The following is a 21,276-nucleotide window of genomic DNA, read 5'->3' on the forward strand; positions in this document are numbered from 1 at the left end:
AGTAGAGTCGAGAGGTAGTCCTCGACGAGACGACCGGCGCTGCGATGCCAGCCCTCGCTGCCGCCGAGCTCAGCATTCCGGCCGAGCAGCACCCCGATCCCGCAAAGCCACTGGTGATACCCGTCGACTCAACAGCTTTTGGTGGGCTCTACCCTGCGCTTCATTCCGTGGTCTGTGGTGGGCAATCCGGCCTTCCTCAACCTGCCCCCTCCTCCTCCAGGGATGCAACCGTCGTGGGTCCAGATTCCGCAGTGGGTCGCCATCAGTGCGCTTCTCCCGTTCAGTGAGCCCGAGCCCGCTGTGGCCACCTACTTTGACAGGCTCAGCGTCTTGCGGCTGGCCGTATTGGCCGCGGCTTGGCGCCGCATCCTCGGTGCCTTGTCCGACCTCGGCGTGTTCGGCACGGTGCACGTGGATGAGGATGCGTTCCGTACGGTGTGTGTCCAGGCTCTGCACTCCCGCCAAATCCCGGTGCCCGAGCTCTATCTGCAGTGGGGCGACTTGGGGTACTCTGAGGCGATCGTACCCTTGGGACCGGTGCCATCTGCGGAAGCAAAGGCCGTCGACTTCTTGCAGTACGCGACAGTCGGGGCTCTCTGCGACCCTACGGCCGACGTCCCATTCGCAGCCCTGTCTGACATGACCCGCTGCTTGGGGCCCGTCTTCACGGCGGCAGCGCGCGTCGATCCCATGGGGAGCACCGTCGTGGGGGCTGCATCGCTCGCCGCCGCCGCTGGTCACATCACTCCGCGAGCGAGCGACGGGCATCCCGCCCTGCTCGCTCGGCATGTGCTCAGCATGCTGAAGGCTACCCGCTCGAGTTTCCCGGCCTGCCTGAGGATCAACTCTTTTCAGAACTACTCTGCGGAGGTTGAGACTCGCGCCGAGTATGTGGGCGGGACCACCGTGGCGCGTGACCGAGTAGCCGAGCAGCGATGCTCGCGCGCCATTGCAGCCAAGGCGCCGACGCTCGACTCTCTGCTCCGTGCGCTGCCTCGGCCAACGCCCCCGTCGGTCGTTTATGAAGCCTACCGGCAGCTCGTCTCGCTCTACTTTCCGACGGACCGGCGCCCTATGGACCTGCTCCTGACTGATCTGGATGCTCAGCTTCACGCGCGGCTACCCACCTACCAACACGCGCTGACCAACGGCAAGCCGTTCGCTTCGATTCTGGAGGGGTTGCGCAAGCTTCACGAATCGCTCGAGCCCTCGAGGAAGGCGCCAGTCATGGCTTCGACAGGCGACTCCGAGGACTCGGCGTTGGGCAAGTTCGACCGCGCGCCGGCTGGCCTTCCGGACAACTCACTCCGAGAGGCCATCCACAGCGCCCCCTTCCAGGACGCGGTCCGCAAGATTGGCAGCATCGACCTCTCCACCCCGACTGGCCCGCTGGAGGTTCTCAAGGAGGTATTCCTGAGCGATTCGATGATCTTGCAGCGCTACGTGATCTTCCAGGAGACCGCGCTCGCCACCAAGCACGAGATCTTCGGCGTGATCCAAGGCGTGCGTCACCATCTCGGACGCTACCTCGGGTCGCAACGACGCGGCGGCGGCGGGCCTAGGGGGTTTCTGCCATGGGTTCTACTGGCGTCTCTCTCTCAACGCGAGCGCGGCCTCCGTGATGCATATTACGCTGCTCGAGTTCGCATTCGGGTTCATCGTCTTCAGGAGGCTGCTTCAGCGCTTCCCGCGGGTCGTCTTCCTCAGCGACGCCATCTCCACCCCGTACGCCCTCTCGCGAGAGTCGGAGAGGAGCCCGCTGCTGCGCTTCGCACACCGCCTGCTCCGACAGACCGAGGCCTTCGGCGATCTGGCGCCGCGCGCTTCGGTCGCCCACCTCAGCGAAGACGCTAACGCGTTCAGCGACGCAGTCAGCCGGGCGCTTTGGCCCAGGCTGGACGCGCTCGCTCGCCAGCTCGGGTTGAGGCTGACACCGATGGACCTCCCAGAGGAGGCCAGATACATGCCGGCGGCGCGACTCCCCCCCGCAGATCGTCCTCAGTGGGGGAGACCGCGACACCGGTGACGGAGCGCAGTTGGGAGTGTCTTCGGCTCACGCCAGGGCGCTCGTTGCTCCTCCGTCTCTTTGTATCTTCCATACTGCATTTATCAGAAGACGTATGGTTCTTGCACTTGTGCAAGATTGGGCGTCTTCTGCCGCAGTCCCTTTGATGGGAGGCCCCAGGGTGGGGGCCACCTCGAACCCCCGGCCAGGGATTCGAGCGGAGGGTGCCCCGGATTCATCTATCCGTTGGGCCCCGGTACATTCATTAGAACTGATCACTTTGCGCAGCAGCCGTCCCTTCGCCGACTGGACGGCAGTGCGCTGCGTTGTCGCTCTGTCGTGCACGCTCTCGTGCCTCGTTGTTGTGACCCACCCTGTCCCACCCGTGTGTGATCAGTGTCTACGGAGGGAGTGTCTTCGGCTCACGCCAGGGCGCTCGTTGCTCCTCCGTCTCTTTGTATCTTCCATACTGCATTTATCAGAAGACCATTTCACGTAAACGCACAACCCCGGGCCCCGAAATCGCACAGTTTCACTCTCGCAGATCACTCCTCCTCCTCCTCCCCGGCCTCTGAAGGTACGCTCCTCGGCGTCGTATCTCCACAGGATGCCAGGCTCCCGTACGCCCGCCCGTACCCGTCCCAAATCGCGTGGTTTCGCACAGCGGAGTTGTTTTCTTCTTACTGGCGGCATGAGCGGCGCGGCGAGCCCAACTCTGCTGCCCGACCTGGCGGTGGGCGACCTGGGCTCGCTGCGCGCCCTCCTCTCCGGGCGGCGGACGCGCGGCACTCTCGACGCGCGGCTCGAGACCGAGAGGCAAGACACGCTGCTCACCTGGGCCGCTCGGCACGGGCAAGCCGAGGCGGTGCGGCTGCTGCTCGAAGCCGGCGCGAGCGTCGGGGCGACGACCGGCGGCGGCGCATCTGCGCTGCTCATCGCGTGCCAGAACGGCCACCTCGAGTGCGCCCGGCTGCTCCTCGAGGCCAGCGCGGCGGTCGGCCAAGCCAACACCAGAGGCGTCACGCCGCTGATCGCCGCGTGCCGGCAGGGCCACCTCGAGATCGCCAAGCTGCTGACCATGTCGGGCGCTTTGATCAACCAAGCCAGGGACGACGGCGTCACACCGCTGTTCATTGCGTGCGAGAAAGGCTGCCTCGAGTGCGCCAGGCTCCTTCTCGAGGCGGGCGCGGCGATCGACCAAGCCGATGAGGACGGCACCACGCCGCTGAGCGCTGCGAGCCAGGCTGGCGAGATCGATTGCGTTCGGCTGATGATCACCGCCAGCGCTGCGGTGAACCAATCAGATTCTGACGGATACACGCCGCTCCTCGCCGCGTGCTGGCAAGGCCGCCTCGAGTGCGCCCGGCTGCTCCTCGAGACCGGCGCGGCGATGAACCAAGCCGGGGACGACGGCTTCACGCCGCTGCTCATGGCGTGCTACAAGGGCCACCTCGAGGTTGCCAAGCTCCTCTCCTCCTACGGCGCCTCCCGCGCCGCCGTGCCGCCCTTAGGCACGCCCGAGGAAATGGCAAACAGCCGTGGCCACGCCGACCTCGCCGCCTGGCTGGTCGCCAGCCGCGGCTGGACGCCGCTCGCGCACCTTGAGACCCTCACCGCCGCCCGCGCTCTCTCCCTGCTGCGCAGCGGCTCAAACTTGCACGAGGGCGAGCCGACGCCGCTGCAGCGCGCCGCGGGCGGCGAGGGCGAGGCGGCGGCGCTGATCCGGCGGGCGGCGGCGCCGTGGTCGCCGGCAAGCCACTCGCTCTTCCCCGCGGCGGCCCGCGCGCGGGCGGCGCTCCTTGTCGTCTCGCTCTACGAGATCCACGAGCGGCACGAGCTCGACTCGGCAGGAAACACGAACGGCATCGCGGCGCGCGACTTGATCACATGCGTGCTGCGCTTCGCGATCACGCGCGAGATGGAGTAGCGGAGCACTGCAGTGGCCCTGCCGCCTCCATCTGGTCCTCGCCGCGGTACTTGTACCCCATGCCGGCGCCGGAGTGCGTGATCAGCACAGGCTGCCCGGCCTCCTTGCCTTGCTCGAAGACCTTCATGACGGCCTGGAAGTGTGAAGAGAAGCCCATCCGCTCGTCCATGCAGACGTCGATCACACGCAAGCCGGTGCACGTCATCCCCGCTGAGGGAGCCTTCACGGTGCGTGTCCACACCTGCATGCACTCGCCGGGCTCCTCGTCCGCCAGCTTTTGGTTCCTCTCGCTGAGCGCTGCCGGTCGCAAATTGACTAGGCGCACGCGCACGTCCTCCGAGGTCGCGTCGCCGGTCGGCACGCGCACGGGCAACCGGTCCGCCTCATTGCGGCCGCCCATGATCCAGCCGGTTTGGCCGTTGAGATCGGGCCGGGATTTAAGGCCATGCAGATTGACCATGCCAATGCTGGGTAGCATGCGGCCAATGTCCTTCTCGCCCGCGAAGGCAAACAGCTGCCGGAGCTGGTCCTTCATCTTGCCGACCTTTGCGTCGCCCACGTACTGCGAGAGCTCGGCAGTAAGCTTCTCGGGCCACGGCGGCGGGAGGCTTTGGACGAAGGCACAGTACGTCGCAGCGAGAGCGGCTGCCTCGACGCGAGGATCGCACATCGGGGCGCGAGGGCGGCAGGACGCTGTCTGTCTGCAGGACGCTGTCGGTCTGCGTCTGTGTGACCGCGAGCGTGATGGCCGCAGGCGCGCGCCGTTTTCTTTTTTGCCTATCCCTTCCGCCCGCCCGTTCGAGCCGCCCGCGTCGGCGGCGTCGGCAGCGGTGCCAGCGTCGCCAGCGTCGCCAGCGTCGGCAGCGTCGGCAGCTGGCGCGTGGCGCGGGATCGCGGGCGCCGCGCCGTTGGCCGCCTCCTCGGGGGGGGTGGACGCTTCCCGAGGCGCGTCTTCCATGTGTGGCTTACTGGCTGCTAAGCAGGGAGCCTCGCGAAAGAGCAGCTGTGGCCACGCTGTTTTTCTTTTTCAAAATTCTTTTTTTCTCCCCCCTCCTCGCCTCCTCCTCGCCTCCTCCTCGCCTCCTACGCGCCTCCTACTCGCCTCCTACGCGCCTCCTACTCGCCTCTACTCGCCGGGGCTGGAGAGGCTCAGACCAGGTAGATGCCGCGCTCCTCGCACACGGCCACCAGCTCAGGCTCCTTGTGGCCCACGTAGAGCAACTGCACGCGAGGGGAGGCGCGATGAGCATTGGGCGGGGGAGGGGCGAGTGGCGAGGGTGGCGTCTCGCGCCTTCAAGCTCGGGGCGGCCCCCTCCTTGAGGGCGGCGGCCAGCGCCTTGCAGCCCTCGTCGCCAATCTTGTTGAAGGTGAGACGGAGCACCTCGAGCCGTGGCGCTGCCCCCTCCTTGCCGAGGGCGGCAGCCAGCGCCTTGCAGCCCTCGTCGCCAATCTTGTTGCTGTAGAGATCGAGCTTCTCGAGCCGCGGCGCTGCCCCGCTCGCGAGGACCTCCGCCAGCTGCGCCGCCTCCGCGTCGCCCCAGCCGAGCATGCTGTAGATCAGCTCGGTCGCCTTGCCAAACTGCTCCTCGAAGGCGGCCTCGTACAGCCGCTTCACGAGCGGATAGTCCTCCTTGCCGTTGGTGAAGCTCTTCGTCGCCAGCTCCGCCGCAAACGCAGACGGCAACCGCGGAGGGCGCCGGCCGCCGTCCTGGACGCAGTCGTCTCGGAGGCTGTGGTAGTAGTACTCCACGCCGTCGCGCATCTTGCCGAGGTCGAGCGAGAGCCGGCCGGCCTTGGTCAGGCTCGCCCAGGCGTTCTCGGTGGCGCACCAGCCGCGGTCAAAGTACTTGGCCACGTTGGTGCCCTCGGCCTGGTCCTCCGCCTTGTGGCCGTCCGGGAAGGAGGTCAGCCGCAGCACGGTCGTTTTGGGGTGGGAGTAGAGCGTGCCGAGGCAGCCCAGCCCCTGCTGGAAGAGCGCGTTCTGCTCCTCGGTGCGCACGACGCCATTGGCGGGGTCGGGGTGCTGGTGCAGCGAGCCGAAGTCCCAAAAGACGCCGAGCCGCCGGGAACCAAGTCCTGTGAGCAGGGCCGTGAGCGCCCTTGCAACGCGGGAGAGGTTGGCTCCGAGCGGGTCGGGGTGGTCCTTGGTCAGCCACGGGTAGGAGAGCGCGGCGACGGGAAGGCTTATGCTGCTCTCGGTCGCCTTGACGAGGTCGGCGAGGGAGAGGAAGGCCTCTTTGGGCAGCGCCTGGCGGTGGTTGAGGACGCCGCCCGCCTCGGCGTGGCTGATGATCCACCGCGCGTCGAGGAGGGCGATGGCGCCGCTCGCGAGGACCGGCTCCAGGTCGCCGCCGCCCTGCTCGCGCCACCACTCCAACTTCTTCTCGGTCCAGGGCTCGACGCGGCTGGAGAAGCAGCCCATCGTGTGAACGCGATCGTTACAAAATCGTGCGCTCCGCTGCTTGCAGCACCGTGGGCAAACCCCGCAAAGTGACCCGTTTTGACCCACCCACGCCCGTGCGCGCGTATCTTAGCTAAGGTACGCGGCCACACGCGCTGGCGCGCACGGCAACCGGGACTTACACGCGCGACACGAGGGACTGTGTATCCTCGCCTGCCTCGGGGGAGAATAGCCGCCCTCACCCGCTGCCGCGCATCGAGCTCGGCGCGGGGCTGATACGTGTCATTCTGTGCCGGCGCGTATCTTAGCCAAGATACGCGGCCACACGTGCAGACGCGTATAGCGGTACTCGCGCCCACACGTGCAACCGTCCACTCGGCGGGGTCGCAGCTGCCTCTGCGCGTCCTGGGGATGTACCTTTGTCGCGCGCCGGAGACGACTCGACGCCGCTGAGATCGGAGATCAAGCTCTGACAGGTCGCACGTCGCTCCTTTGACGCCGACGTGACTCACCCGTGCAGAGCGCATCAGGACACGGTCTCGACGCGCACGGTACGACGCCTGCGACCCGTCTCGGGTCAGGTGGCACGACGCTCATCGCGCCTGCCAGCGCTGCCGTGCAGGTTGCCACGACGAGGTCGAGCACGCTTCTATACGCTCGCCGAGCCTTGCTTTCCATCCCATTAGGCAGCCTGGGAACGGTGGCGGTCAGAGGCAAAGCCTACGAGGGGTGGTGGAACCACATGTCACGGCTACTGCCGGCTCGACCCCACGATAGCCTCCGAAGGCTGACTTTGAGGCACCATCATCGGACGATGTCGACGAGTTGGGTCGCTCTCGCGGTAGCCAGATGACCCTCCCATGCTAGTACCATCGGCTAGGGCCGCAGGAAGCGCGGGGGAGGGCGCTGGGAGCAACACCGAGAGCTCCGTTGGACGTTTTCAAGATTAGCGTGTCAGAGTGAAATGGAACTTAGCCACGCTTAGTTTCTCAACGTTTCTCATTTCACCAAAATGTGCGCGGAGCGCGCGTAGTTGCGACTAGCGAACATCCAACTTGTTGTAGATACTAATCGCAATCGCGAGCTACTCAAATCTGCTGATCCAAACCTGCTGTCTCGACCAGCTAGGGAGCGGACCGCACCCCACGAGGCGCAGGGAGGCCGAAGGTTACGTAGTCGTTCCGGTAGAGCTTGTACACTCTTGCGGAGAGCTCGGCGGTGTAGTACGAGTCGAGCCAACCCGCGGCATCCGTCCTATGCTGCGCGTCGCCCTCCGAAAAGGCTGCCACATGCGCGGGGTCGAATCCGTGGCGAAGCAGATCATCGCGCAGTCGCGCGTCGAAGCCAGGCATGAAGCCAGGCTCCAACCGAATGATCCTCACCGTCGACCGGAACGCCGCATCGCTGAGCCCGCAAAACGACGACTGCTCGCAGAAGTGGTAGTCGCACGACGGACGCGCGACGTGACGCCGGGTGAGCGCGCGGACAAAGTGGGCAAAGCTGATGTTTCCGTATCGTTGCTGCGGGGCGGTGCCCCAAGGCTGCCCCGGCTCGAGATAAGGCACCTTCAGCGGCGTTCGCTTGGGGTGATGCAAGGGGTGCGCCACGCAGTGACGGCCGGTCTCCACCTCGTTTTTGTAGTGGAGGCACTTGTCGATATAGGCCGACAGGAGCCTTTCCCTCGGATCGCGGATCGTCACGATCCACTCCACAAACGGACAGCCAATCAGGGCGCGACGCTGGTCGTCCGCGAGCGCCGACCACATCGGAAGCAACCGGCTTTGGTACGAGAAGGCTGCGATCGCCCATACGCCCTGCCCGCGACTCTCAGACGCTTTCAGCCAGCCGTGCTGGGCGTGGAGGAGCTTGAGCCAAGACGTCGCCATGTTCTTCTCGATGGGGCAGACCAAGAGGGTGGAGAAGATCAGCCACCGACCGCCCAAGCTCACAAGCGAGTCATCGGGTGCCGCGCTACCGCGCGAAGCGCACCGGGACGCCACCTTCGCGATCAGCCGATTGCTCGATGTCGGGGTGCACGAGCAGTTGTAGCTTGCCCCGCCTGGCGGGAATCCACACTCCACCGTGCTCGGCCCGCACCTGAACGTGCCTCGGCACGCTGCGGTCCACATGCTGCGCGCCGTACAGCCAAAGGACCGACCGTGCACGCACGGCGCGACGCTATCCTGCCTGGCGAGTTCGCAGCGGCCCTCGTGCGACGTCACGCGAGCGTCGTGCGCCGAATGCAATGCAGCACGACTGCGGTTTCGGCTGTGCCGCGTCGCCGGCTGCACGCCACGATCCCTGCACGAGCAATTGTAGGTTGGATCGCCTGGCGGGAAGCCGCACAACACCGTGCGCCCTGCACAGCGGAACGTGCCTCGGCACTTTGCGGTCCACATGCTGCCGCTCGCAGCGTCACAGCCGAAGCTGCGCCCGTGCACGCACGGCGCGAAGCTCGCCTGCCTGAGCAGTCCGCAGCGGCCCTCGTGCGACGTCATTTCATAGGTCCCGGACATGGTGACGGGCATCACCCCGGGCATCACCTCTGTGGATTTGGAGCAGATAGCTGTAGGGAACAGCAAGTCTGGGTTTTTTAGGTTTGTTGTTGGCAAGACACAGAGCTCACACAGAATCACAGCGGGAGGAAAGCGGCGAGTCGCAATTCCTGGGGTCCTTGTGGCGGGCCACCCTGTCCAGAGAGGCATGGATGCCAATCTGGGGTCTCTCGACCGAGTCTGATTTCGCCTCGCCGCCTCCCGATGGTGGTAAGGCTGGAGAGCCAAAGCGGCGGAGATGGCGGGGGAGGGCGGGGGATCGAGGAAAGCACGACTCGCACCGACCCTTCACGAACCGAAAGGCTGCACCCGGGGTAGGAGCTCCAGGTCATTGGCGCGGGCTGCGCCGCCGCACAGGCACGACCTCGCTCAGCATGGCCCTCGAGCGGCTTGGGTTTGGACCGTGCCACAGCATGGCTGCGGTGGCGAAGATGGTACGCGAGCGGCCGTGGGCTCGCGCGCTGGAGGAGCCGGAGCGGGCTAATATAGATTTTCGATTAAGTAGCTAGTCGTGCCACGGCACATTGCTGCCAACGCAATCAATTCTAGCTGCTTTTCCCATGGGCCCAGATTGGCCGCTTGCTGGATGAGCTCTGTGTACACCTCTCTTTCTGCTGCGAGACCGGCGCACAGGTTTACGAGACCACGCTCGCTCACGGTCCTGTTGTACTCATGACTAAAAGACTGTTGGCCGTCTCTCTCGTGCGTACTGGGCACCGGAGCGCACCCACCTCCGAGCATGGCGTTTATCTGCTGCCAATCTTGCCAGATTGCCTCGGTCCGTATCACGTAGATCTTCTTGGCCGTGCAGTTGCCGATTCCTACTGTCGGGAAAGCAAGGATTGGCCGCGCATAAAAGCCGAAGTTGAAATAAAAGTGCGTATGCCCCAGTTGGATCTCCCCGCGAAGCGTTCGCCAGCCGAGCTCCGCACAATTCGGATTAGGGTGCGTACTCATGGCTGGGTTGAATGTCGAGCCCTCGGCAAACCCGTTGGTGGTCTGAAAGCAGCTGTAGAATGCTCGCTGGAATGCCAAGAGCGCATTCCTTGGCGGACCTTTTGGCTTACGGCTGCCGAGCAGCTCAGAGAGCCCGCTTCGGTTGAGGGTGGAGGCCTGACTGCGGCTCTGTTTGAGGATGGACGCAGGTGGTCGGGTTGCGAGGAATATGGAGATGATGCGCTCGATGGGGTTGCGCACCATCACGATGAACTCGGCGTATCGCTCGACGGGCACGGGGTGCACGTGCCAGTATGCGAGCACGCGCTTCGAGATTTCGCTCTCGTTTGCCATCTCCCTCGCCGCGGCCGGGCACACGCCGTTGTTGTAGCGCTCGGCCCACCACGCGTGGCAGCTGCGACGCAGGTTCTTTGACACGGACGAGCCGCCCGCCTTGCCCACGTGAACGAGCGCAATGCCGTGACCGCAACCAACGCCGCCGGCACGCACACGAGAGGCGTGCCAGAGCTTATCAGCACTGGACCGCGCAGTTGCGTTGCGGCTCGCAGTCGCCGTCATTGCTAAGCAAAGCAGCTGCAGCTCGTGCATGCCGACCTACTTGCATCTGGAAGTAGGCGGCGGACGCGCGGAGCGTGGACCTAGAGAGAGAGGGAAAAAAACGACATCTGTATGGTTCATCCGAATACTTAAAAATAAAAACAAGCAACAGACCCCAGGGTTCCGGCTCCTACCCGGATAGGGGGGGTCTGTGAACTGGCTCGCGCCAACGCCCTACCTACCTACCTATCCCCAGGCCGCGCAGCGAAGCGAACAAAGATGAAAATAGCGGGTACCTACCTATTGCAGGGCCCTTTTGGGCCAAACAAGACCAACCTACCTACCTATCTGGGAGGGGCCAGCCAGTGCCGACAGACCCCCTATCCGGGTAGGAGCCGGAACCCAGCTGGGTTGAGCACACACACACACACACACACACGCTGGGTTACGCGAGTGCATCTTCATTTCGCCGATGGCTGCACCGCGCTTCCTCCTCGCCGCCGCCGGCCCGCTGTTCGCCGCCGCCTGGACGGCGCCGTCCCTCCGCCACGCTGCTGGACTGGGCCCGCGCGCGGGACTGCCAATCGCGGCGGCGCCGACGCCGTTCACCTCAGACAGTTCGCCGAACGTGCCCTCAGTCCCACCAAACGCGGCCGACGCCTCCGGCGCCGGCCCTCCGGTACTTGATGCGCTGTGCGCGGCGGCGACGCGCGCGGTGGTCGAGTCCACGGGTGAGGGCGGTGAGTCGAGCGGCTCGGGCCGGCCAGAGTGGGCGCGTTGGCCTCACACTCGCCGTGCCCCACTGCAAGCCCGTAGAAGAAACACTCGTCGCACACCGGTCCGCAGGGCACATGGTGCGACAAGGAGCTGCTCGCGGCGGTGCGCCAGGCGGCGGACCGGGTGGGCGCGGCCACATCGGAGGGCGGAGCGTGGGCGCGGCTGTGGGAGGAGGCGGGCGGCGAGTGCGCGGCCGCGACGCTGCGCGTGGCTGGCGGCGACGACTGGGACCTGCTGCTCCACCTGTTCAGTGGTGGCAGCGCCGAGGGCAGTGCGGTGCGGGTGCGGCACGCGGACGGCGTCCTCTCTCTCCTCCGCCCGCTCGTCGGCTCCGCGACGGTGTCCAAGCTGCGGCCGTCTGGAGAGTTGGTCGGCTCGCCGCGCAAGCTCGCGGCGGCCACGAGCGGCGCGCTGCTGCAGATCGGAGGGCCGGTCCAGGAGTACGCGGCGGCGGGAGGCTCGTCGGCCCTGCTCGAGGCCCTCCTCCTCCGCTGCGATGGACACGTCCAGCACATGCGCCGGTGACACGTCAGAGACACGTCCAAGACTTGTCTGTCCGCAGGTGATCCTCCGACACCCCTTCCACTCGGAAAGCGACGAGGCGCTGCCATCCGACCCGCCGCCCCTCTCGCCCGCCTCGCGCTCCATCTTTGTCGACCGCGAGGCGCCGCCGCCGCCGCCGCCGCCGCCGCCCGTGTCAGCGGCGAGTGGCGCAGGCTCGCTCGGCGACGCGCTCTCCGGCTCGGTCGGCGGCCTCGAGGCGCAGCTCGACGCGATCGTGCGGCGGGTGCTCGCTTCCCGCGCTGACCCGGCTGCCGCGCGCCGGCTGGGCATCTCGCACGTGCGCGGCATCCTCCTCTCGGGTCCTCCCGGCTGCGGCAAGACACTGCTTGCGCGCGAGCTGGCGCGGTCGCTGGGCGCGCGCGAGCCGCAGGTGGTCAACGGCCCCGAGATCCTCGACAAGTTTGTGGGCGAGGCGGAGGCCAAGGTCCGCGAGCTCTTCGCGCCGGCCGAGGCGGAGTGGGACGCGGCCGGCGACGCTTCGGCGTTGCACGTCATCATCCTCGATGAGATGGACGCGATCGCCAAGAAGCGAGGCTCCGCGAGTGGAGATGCGTCCGGGGTGCGCGACTCTGTGGTGAACCAGCTCCTCTCCAAGATGGACGGCGTCGTCGAGGCGGGAAACGTCCTCGTCGTCGGCCTCACAAACAGGCCCGAGCTGCTCGACGAGGCCCTCCTCCGGCCCGGCCGGCTCGAGGTGCAGCTGAAGGTGGAGCTGCCCGACGCCGAAGGGAGGAGGGACATCCTCCGCATCCACACGCGCGCGATGCGCCAGAACGGCGCTCTCTCCGCCGCCGCCGCCGCCGCCATCGACGCGCCGCCCGACGGCGACGCGGCCGCCTCTCTCTCCGCAAAGACGGAGCACTTTTCGGGCGCCGAGCTGGCGGGGCTCGTCCGCTCCGCCGCCTCATTCGCCCTCGACCGCGCCGCAGCGGACGCGGCCAGCGACGCCGCCGCGCCGCCCGCGACGGTGGACTTGCGCGACCTGGAGCGTGCGCTGCGCGAGGTCCGGCCCGCCCTCGGGAAGCGGTCCGAGGCGCTGGCGATGCGGTACGCGAGGCACGGCGTCGGCTGCCGCGCGCACGCGCCCGCGAGGAGGGCGCTGCGCCGCCTCTGCGTCCCGACGGCCGGCGCCGCCGTCCGATCCGCACTGCTGGTGGGCGAGGCCCGTGGCGCAGGCACGTCGGCGCTCGCGGCGTGGGCCGCTGCCGAGGCGGTCGCTGCGGGGGAGGCCGAGGCCGCATCGTTCGTCTCGTTTGCCGAGTTGGTCGAGCGGTGTGGCGGCGACGAGGGGGGTGGCGGCGCGCTGAGCGCGGCGCTGGGCGACGCTTTTCGGGAGGCGCGCGCGCAGCGGAGAGCTGTCCTTCCCGCGGACCCTTCCCTGAGAACCTTCCCTCCGAACCTTCTCTGAACCTTCCTGTAGGCGCGCGCGCAGCGGAGAGCTGTCCTCGTCGTGGACGACGCCGACGCGCTCCTCGCCGCCTCGCCGCTCGCCGCCGCCACGCTGCGCTCGCTGCTGCGCGAGCCGCTCGAGGCGGCCAGCCACGCGAGTTGGTCTGTGCTGGTCTGTGCGCCGTTTTCGTGTGATGCGCCTCGCACACACTCCGTTCTAGGCGGTCGGCCACGCGACTGCGCGCGCGCCCTACGCGCCCGCAGTGGGAGGCGCGGTTGCCGCTCCCGACGGCGACGGCGATGAGCCGGGCGCGCCGACGCTGGTCGTGCTGGCCACATGCGTCGGCGGCGGCGCTGCGGCGTTGGCAGGCATCTTCGACGCGTCGATCGCGGTGCCGCTGTTGCGCGGCGAGGAATCGGCCGACGCGCTGCGCGCCTCGCCTTCGAACCCGCTCTGCGGCGACGCGATCGAGCTGGCCGCCGCCGCAGCGGCGGCGGCGGAGGAGGCGGCGCGGCGCGACGGCGTCCCGGTGCGCCGCTTGTTCCGGGCGGCCGACCGCGCGCGGGCGCTCGCGGCGGCGGACGCCGCGAGCGGCGACGCTGTGGCGGACGCCGAGGCGTGCGCCGCGGCCGGCCTGAGCATCGAGGCGGCACTGCAGCTTGCAGCGTTCGAGGAGGAGTGGGCTGCACTGCTGTGAGGTGAAGTACTATATAAGTGCACACACATACAACGATGTGGGGCTTTTATCGAAAGGAAAGGCCGCGGGCCCAATGGGATTGGCCCTCTCGTGCCCCTGGCGGGCGCGGGGGCGGGGGGGTGAGAGCGTTGTCCGTTGACTGGGACACGACCCTATGGCAACGAGAAGCCGGCGCATCACTCTCGGCCGCAGCGCTGAGCCCTGGCTGTCAGGCTGTCAGGTGCTGTCAGGTGATCTGTCGGGCTGTCGGGCAGCTGTCAGGCACTGTCAGGTGCCTCTGTCAGACCAGCTGTCGGGTGCTGTCAGTGCTGTCGGGTGCTGTCGGGTGCGTGTCTGACATCAGAGGGGATCTGTAGCTGTCGGGTGCTGTCGGAGCTGTCGGGTGTTGCTGTCAGACGCTGTCGGAGCTGTCGACTATCTAGATAGTTGCAAAAAGTCTGTGGTGCAAAACCCGCCCAAAACTACCAAAATCGCTGTCACGGCCAGCTCGGCACTATCTACTCAAAAAAAGTGACGTAGAGCACCCACTTTTTAAGCGTTCGCCGCATACACAAGGTCCGCCTGCGTGCGGCGCCAGCTTCTCAGGGCCGTAGCGCGAAAAACGACGGAGGAGATGCATCCTAGCTGTCGCCGCCGAAGGCGACTCGACGCCGCTGAGATCGGAGATCAAGCTCTGACAGGTCACACGTCGCTCCTTTGACGCCGACGTGACTCACCCGTGCAGAGCGCATCAGGACACGGTCTCGACGCGCTCGGTACGACGCCTGCGACCCGTCTCGGGTCAGGTGGCACGACGCTCATCGCGCCTGCCAGCGCTGCCGTGCAGGTTGCCACGACAAGGTTGAGCACGCTTCTATACGCTCGCCCAGCCTTCCTTTCCATCCCATTAGGCAGCCTGGGAACGGTGGCGGTCAGAGGCAAAGCCTGCGAGGGGTGGTGGAACCACATGTCACGGCCACCGCCGGCTCGACGCGACGATAGCCTCCGGAGGCTGACTTTGAGGCACCATCATCGGACGATGTCGACGAGTTGGGTCGCTCTCGCGGTATCCAGGTAGCCCCCCATACTAGTATCACCAGCCATGGCCTCAGGGAGCGCGGGCGAGGGCGCTGGGAGCAACACGGACAAAAAAACATCAAAAGTGGTCATTGTGACACCACCCGTATTTGCAACTAGTCTGTCAGAGCTGTCAGGCTGCTGCTGCTGTCAGACGTTGGGCTGTTGCTGTCAGGTGCTGTCAGGTGGTGCTGTCGGGGTGCTGTCAGGCTCTGACACACACCAGCCACACTTATGACATTATCAAGAGGAGACCAGCAGGACTCTGCTGCACATACTCTAGTCTCTACTCTGCCTCCGGTCCCACCATCTTCTTCATGGTGGACGTCACCATCTTCTTGTCTGCCGCACTGAGAGAATAGCAGAGAGGCAGGGGGGAGTGCTTCTTCAGGTACACCTTGCTGATGATCTGGTAGTTGCTGGTCCAGCGGAAGGCCTCCCCATCGTTGTCGCTCGTCAGCTTGTAGTACTTGCACGCTCTGTTCTGGTAGCGCGGGCCGTCTGGGGGGGTCCCGTCACCCTCCACCTCACGGTACCACCGGAGGATAAAGAGGCCCTTGGGGTCGTTGATGAAGACCCCGTTGCTGCGCTGACTCATCGAGAGCTGGCGCAGGTACTCTGCGCTCGAGCTGCCAGTGGCGCGGCGCGCGTCTACCGTGCCGTCGGCGACGGCCACCTGCTCGATGTTGCCAATGGCAAAGACCTTGGAGCAATCCTCCATGGTGAAGAGCACCGCAACTGCGGAGAGAAAGAGAAGAGGGAGAGATGAGAATGCACGTCTTATGTGTGTGTGTGACAGGCGGCAAGGGCGTGGTCACCGTCATCATCATCCATGTAGAAGTCGAGCTCCTCATCCACATCCTCGCCTCGCTGCTGATGGGACTTGATGAGCCGCTTGACGTGGAAGCGGAGCTTGCGATCCTTTGACTCCTCCTGGATGGAGACGTTGAAATCTGCCAGCAGCTTACGGATCTCCTCAAAAAACTCTGCGCTGCTGCCCTCCTCGCCGCCGGTTGGAGGCGCCACGTTGGCCCCCGTCCGCATCAGCTGGTTCAGCACGGCCTCGGCATCTGCAGCATCCTGTGCGCCCATGGCGGTCAGCTCGGCCGGCTCAGCATCGGGTGTGCCGTTTGGATCATCCTTCTTCTCTCCCGGCTCCTCCAGCAACGCGCCACCCTGGACATAGGTGTCAGCCAGAGGAAAGTGCAAGCACGGCTGCTTGAAGAAGCCGGTCTGTGCACAGAGGTTGGCGCGGACTCCACAGAATCGAAGGCGCGGACCACATACACATGTCTTTGCATGTAATAGTTTTGCTATACCCTCATGGGACACAAGAAAGAGGCTGCACGGCCTGAGACGGTCTGTGCTGCTGTCGGGCTGGTCGGGCTGTCGGGCTGTCAGCGCTGCTGTCAGGCCGCTGTGTGCTGTCGGGCTGTCGGGCAGCTGTCAGGCTGTCACGTTAGGGCCTGACAGCGACGGGACGCCTCTGATGTCAGGCTCTGCTGTCAGGCTGTCAGAGACGTGCTGTCAGACTGTCGGAGAAAGTGCTGTCAGCGCTGTCAGGCTGTCGGGCACTGTCAGGCGCTGTCCGGGGTTTGCTGTCAGGCTGTCAGACCAGGGCTCAGCCGCAGCGCTGTTTTATATGTGATATGTGTACACGTACAACCTTTAGCTTCCTGGGAGAAACAGCCCATAACTCGTGTATTTGTATCACTCGCGCGGCCGGCGGACGAATGTATCGGTACGTATGCTGTCGGGGCTGGCAGAGGGAGCGCCTCTCCGTCTGGGGTCGGCTATGATAATTGTGCGATGGCCGATGGCCCACACGCTAGAACCGGGCTAACCAGGAGGCCAACACTCGACCCTCTCACACATCTCAAGGAGGTCGAGCTACTCGCCGTCTCCGCAGCAGTGGCGAGTCCGCATGGGCTGGCCTCGCGCTCCTTGTCTCCTGGCTTCAAACCCGCTGGCGCTTCCGCGACCCGCCAGCCTCGATGTTGGCCGCGCCGTCGAGCTCAGCCGGCGGCCTGGAGCTGCTCGCCGCCGCGGCCGACTGCAGCGGCACTGCGGAGAGCTGCCCCGACGGCGTGTCCACGTCGAGCACGAGCGGCTCGCGGCACATCGGGCAGGATGGAGTGCGGGCGATCCAGTTATCCTCACATCCTGTTATTCTACTAATCGAAAGAAAGAAGATTGGTTTTTTTCTCGTTGTCTGGTGGCTTGGAGCCTGACGGTGAAGCCTCACTGAGAAGGCGCGTGGTAGCTTGTTCGGGGGTTCCGACCCTTCGACTGTGAAACCGCCTCTCGCGCTGTGGGCGCGTTTCTTCTCCTCTCGGCTAGTCACTCGCGCTGGTTCACTCCCGGGAAAGGATCCCTAGCCAAGAAAAAGGAGAGGATCTCGTGAATCGTAGCCTGTCTAGTCTCAAAGAAAGAAAGAAAACAGACAACCCAATGGAGGGATGGGAGGACGGCACGCCACCACCACACGGGGAGTGTGTGTGGTGCTAGCCATCGCCTAAAGCGTAAAGGCCCTACGCGCGGCGTGATCTCTCTAACTCTATGTGTATGTAGTTCCTTTCCTGCCACCGGTCATGTGCCCATGTGCAGGAGTACGGTAGGGCGAGTGAGTTCCGTGCGGTGCTCAGACGAGGTCCACGGGCGGCTTTTCCCGTGGGGCCTTCTTCCGCCGCGCCTCCGCAAAGCGCCGCGCCGAGGCCTCGCTCGTCGCGGGCCGCGACGATTGCGATGCTTTGGTTGGGGGTTCACCGCCTGAGCGGTTCTTGGCGAGCGCGAGCGAGCGCAGGATCCGTCTTGAATCCGTTGGCCCAGGCGCGGAGGTGATCAAAGGCGGTTTCGCCGATCACAAAGGGGACTACTTAGCACGAGTGACATCAGCGCGGCCCCCAGCAGAGAGACGAGCCCGAGGAGGAAGAGGGCTGCCGATGGGGTAGGGCAGGGAAGGGCTCAGGCTCGGTGCGCATGTGAGTGCAGGAGGGCGGCCGGCCGAAGGAGACGTGGCGAGGGGGGAAAGACGGGGTGGGGAGGGTGTAGGCGAGTGAGAGCACGGTAGGATTGGAATTCAAAGGCGCGCCGGACGGAGCGATGCAAAAGAAGGCGATGCTCGTCTGGGTCTTGAAGAGCACAAGGCGGCCGCTTGTGCTCTGGGCGCGCAGGACCGTGTACGAAAAGTCGCTCAGCTTCCCCGGGTGGCCGCTCTTCAGCAGATTGGTCTGCTGCTGAGGCTCGTGGAGCCGGATCGTCGAAGAGCCGTCTTCTGCGCCCAAGTAGTACGAGGTCTGGAGGCGGAGCCAGTTGACATGGTGCTCATTGTTGCCGCCATAACACTCTGCAAACATCGCAAAGGGCGCATTCTCCGCCCACACCTTCGGTCCCCGCCCCGATGGAGCAGGAACTCGGCGATGGCGGCGGAGAAGACCGCGCCGCCGTGCAGGTCCATCCCGAAGTCGCCCTTCGTCGCGCAGCACCTTGGCAGGACCGGCATCATATTGAGCATCGCGTCAAGGAAGGGGAAGGTGAACCACCGCAGGTAGTCGGTCTTCTCATCGATCAGGCTGCCAGGCCGGCGCGTCCACGGAAACACCATCTACGGCGGCGGTGGCCAGGTGGGCCGGCGGCGATGGTAGCGGCGGGGCTGCCAGGGCGTCGGTGGCACTAACCTGCGCGACGGGGTCTTCATGATGAAGCTGAAGCTCAGCGGGATATTCAGGTCAAACCAGCGCTCGAAAGCTATGTTCGCGATCTTGGTCGGTGCGAAAGCGTACACGCTCACGGTCTCGCGGTCGTCTTGGAGCAGGGCGTCCTTAACCAGCCAGCGCTTTTGCCACTCCCAAGCGCCTGCCCGCGCAAGCAACGGGTGTGAGAGCAAGAAGAGGGCGCTGTGGGCGCAAAAGCGGACGAACAGAAAATCATCCAGCTCCGTGACAACACCGGCTTGCGTTGCCCTTGCTCTTTTTTTGATTTTGCAGGACAGCTCCCGTGTGCAAGGACTTGCCTCTCCGCCGCCGCCTCCCCGGCTCCGGGCTCCGCCGCGCGCCGCCGCCGCGCGCCGGCCGCCGCCGCCCTCGCTCTTCCTTCCGCCGCCCTCCATGAGACATGTCAAAAGAAAAACACTTGCGTTGACATGCACGGTGCTCGGTGGTACATATCTTTTCAAGTCAACTCCCCATCCCCGTGGCTCCCCACACTCCACAGCTCTCGACACTCGCTCGCGTGTCTAGCTGCGGGCAAGGCTGCGTGCGGGCAACCACCCCTCGCATGACGATCGGCCGTCGATCCCGAGGTACGAGGGTCGTCGGTTGAGCATGCTAGGGAGCCTGGCGATGGACGCCACCGCGACCCCTCGCCGTCTAGTGTCCTTCGCGACCAGCTAGGCCGTTCCTGCCCCCCTAGTTTGCCGGCAGGGTGCCGGGCGGCGCCTTCTCGGTGTAACGGCCGTCGATGCTTCCCGCCGACGGCGAGGCCGCGAGCGTCTTGCGCCGCGTGACGACCTCGGGCTCCTCGAGGCTCATCATCACCAGCCAGACCTGTTGATGGATCATGAGCGTCCGCTGTTAATATTCACTGCTCGTTCGCTCGGCGGCGCGGAGTCAGAAAGAGGTGTCTGGCGCACCATCGTGGCGCCGAGCGAGCCGGCGCATGGTCCGACCCACCAGACCCAGTGGTCGTCCCACGTGTTAGAGACGACGGCAGGCCTGTCCACGGCGCGCCGTGTGAAGAGGGACGCGCTGTTCATGTGTACACCGGTTAGGGGGGGGGGGGGGGTGACACGGCCCGCGCCCGAAGGAGCGCGTCGGATTGATCGAGCAGCCCGTCACCGGGATGCAGACCTATAGTCGGCGGGGGCGCGCGTGGTTAGGGTCCGATCTCTTGGCCTACCATTCCTGCTTCCTTGCTGCTACTGGCGCGCGCACCACGTGTGCAATGAAGACGGCGAGGCCTATTGAGAGAGCCGCGGGAGCGAGACACGTGAAAGTGGACTGGAGAAGCCTTGTGTGAGAGAGGCCGGCCGCTGCTCGGTGTGCCAATGGGCAGCGGCGCGATGGAGAGCTTGTTCCCGAGGATGGAGGACTCGCCTAGTCGTGCAGCCTTCGTCTCCTGACTCCTCTGTGGATGCCGTTGGGGCACAGGGCTGGGGGGAGATGGCTCGCCGTCGGTGCAGAGCGACTGCCCGTTGACCGCCGTCTCGAGGACGGTGTACATGAGGAGAAAGGTGCCTAGTGAAACAATGCCGGCATGGCTAATTCACCAACTGTCTCAGGACCGCGTGCATGAGGGACGAGAGTGCCCACAAACTCAAAGGCGACCGCGTTGTGGTGGTTGACCGACGCGTTCTGCAGCCCGTTCGAGCCGAGGCTGCCCGACCGGTCGAGGTCCTCTCCTCCCGCGTCGCCGTGCGTCGCGCCTTTGAGTATCGCTGCGCCGGCGATGGAGCCGAGCATTTGCGCGATGAAGTAGGCCGCGCCGCGGATGGGGTGGCACTTGCCGGAGACCGTCAGCCCGAGAGTGACCGCCGCGTTGACGTGACCGCCAGAGGTGTGGGCAGTCGCGTACACCAGCACGGTGATGGCGAGCCCGAACTGGAGCGCGATGACGGTGACCGATGCCGGGTCCCAGTCGCCGTCGCTAAAATGCGCGTTCGAAGCAGCGGCCCCGCAGCCAAAGAAGACGAATAGCGTCATAGCGACAAACTCGGAGAGGGTGCCGCGGAGGAGATCACGCCGACCAGGCATCGGCTCTCGGGGCGTGGCATCGAAAGCGACGATCGGCATGAATTGCGGTGCTAAAAGAGTGATTTCGTCGCGATTGCAGGATATCTAGATACCAGATAAATAAATAAAAACCAACATATCTACTGTGAGATGGGTAAAAAGGAACAGGTCCCCGCCCTTGCGATCTTTGTGCAGGGTTCTTTGTGGGTGTGGTCGGCGACTAGCCGGGGTCGTCCTCCCGAGATGGGGGACTAGCACTAGCCGTCTTCCACATGGTCCCTCGGGTCCCTGCTGCTCCTAATCTCTTCGTACATCCTCCTGCTGATCTCCGCAAAGTCCTACTCCCTCCCTCGTCTCGCCCTGCGCGTCTGCTCCGCCTCACCGTCTTCTGCCCTGCGCCGTCTGGCGACGGGTCCTCCATAGTCGGTCGAGGTCGCCGCCCTCCTCGTGCCTCTTCCCAACGTTCCCTCGGCGGCCGATGCCGTCTGCTCCGGCTCCCCAGTCCCCGGGTCTGCCCTGCTCTCGTCTGCGCTAGTTTCTGCTTCGTCCTCACCGGCGTCTCTCCTCTTCCTTCTCCCCTTCTTGTATGCTTTGTACATCGCGTCGATTCCTTTTCGCGTGAGCACCAGCCTGAAGCCCGCCCAGCATCTGAACCGCTCCCTAAGTCGAAGGAGCATCATC

General features: G+C 65.4%; 3 protein-coding genes across 3 annotated transcripts; 2 read left to right on the plus strand and 1 right to left on the minus strand.

The window, feature by feature from the left end:
* Positions 1-44: 44 nt before the first annotated feature.
* On the plus strand, positions 45-2,026 carry EMIHUDRAFT_116600 (hypothetical protein; the record flags this gene model as incomplete). Its single annotated transcript, XM_005775034.1, has 4 exons — positions 45-177; positions 221-405; positions 448-1,407; positions 1,502-2,026. 4 exons carry the CDS (start codon positions 45-47, stop codon positions 2,024-2,026), a joined length of 1,803 nt encoding a protein of 600 aa, XP_005775091.1.
* A 9,860-nt stretch (positions 2,027-11,886) lies between these two features.
* EMIHUDRAFT_44472 (hypothetical protein) lies at positions 11,887-12,498 on the plus strand (the record flags this gene model as incomplete). The annotated part of the gene is made up of 1 exon (XM_005775035.1): positions 11,887-12,498. A coding segment is annotated over one exon (612 nt), but the record flags the coding sequence as incomplete, so codon positions are not given.
* Positions 12,499-19,018: 6,520 nt separating this feature from the next.
* Positions 19,019-21,016, minus strand: EMIHUDRAFT_458101 (hypothetical protein; the record flags this gene model as incomplete). The annotated part of the gene is made up of 6 exons (XM_005775036.1): positions 19,019-19,410; positions 19,497-19,578; positions 19,655-19,713; positions 19,853-20,100; positions 20,148-20,700; positions 20,978-21,016. The coding sequence occupies 6 exons, from the start codon at positions 21,014-21,016 to the stop codon at positions 19,273-19,275; spliced, it is 1,119 nt and encodes a 372-aa protein (XP_005775093.1). The 3' UTR covers positions 19,019-19,272.
* Between the last annotated feature and the right edge of the window lie 260 nt (positions 21,017-21,276).

The sequence above is a fragment of the Emiliania huxleyi genome (genome assembly GCF_000372725.1).
Source record: "Emiliania huxleyi CCMP1516 unplaced genomic scaffold EMIHUscaffold_300, whole genome shotgun sequence".
NCBI lineage: Eukaryota > Haptophyta > Isochrysidales > Noelaerhabdaceae > Emiliania > Emiliania huxleyi.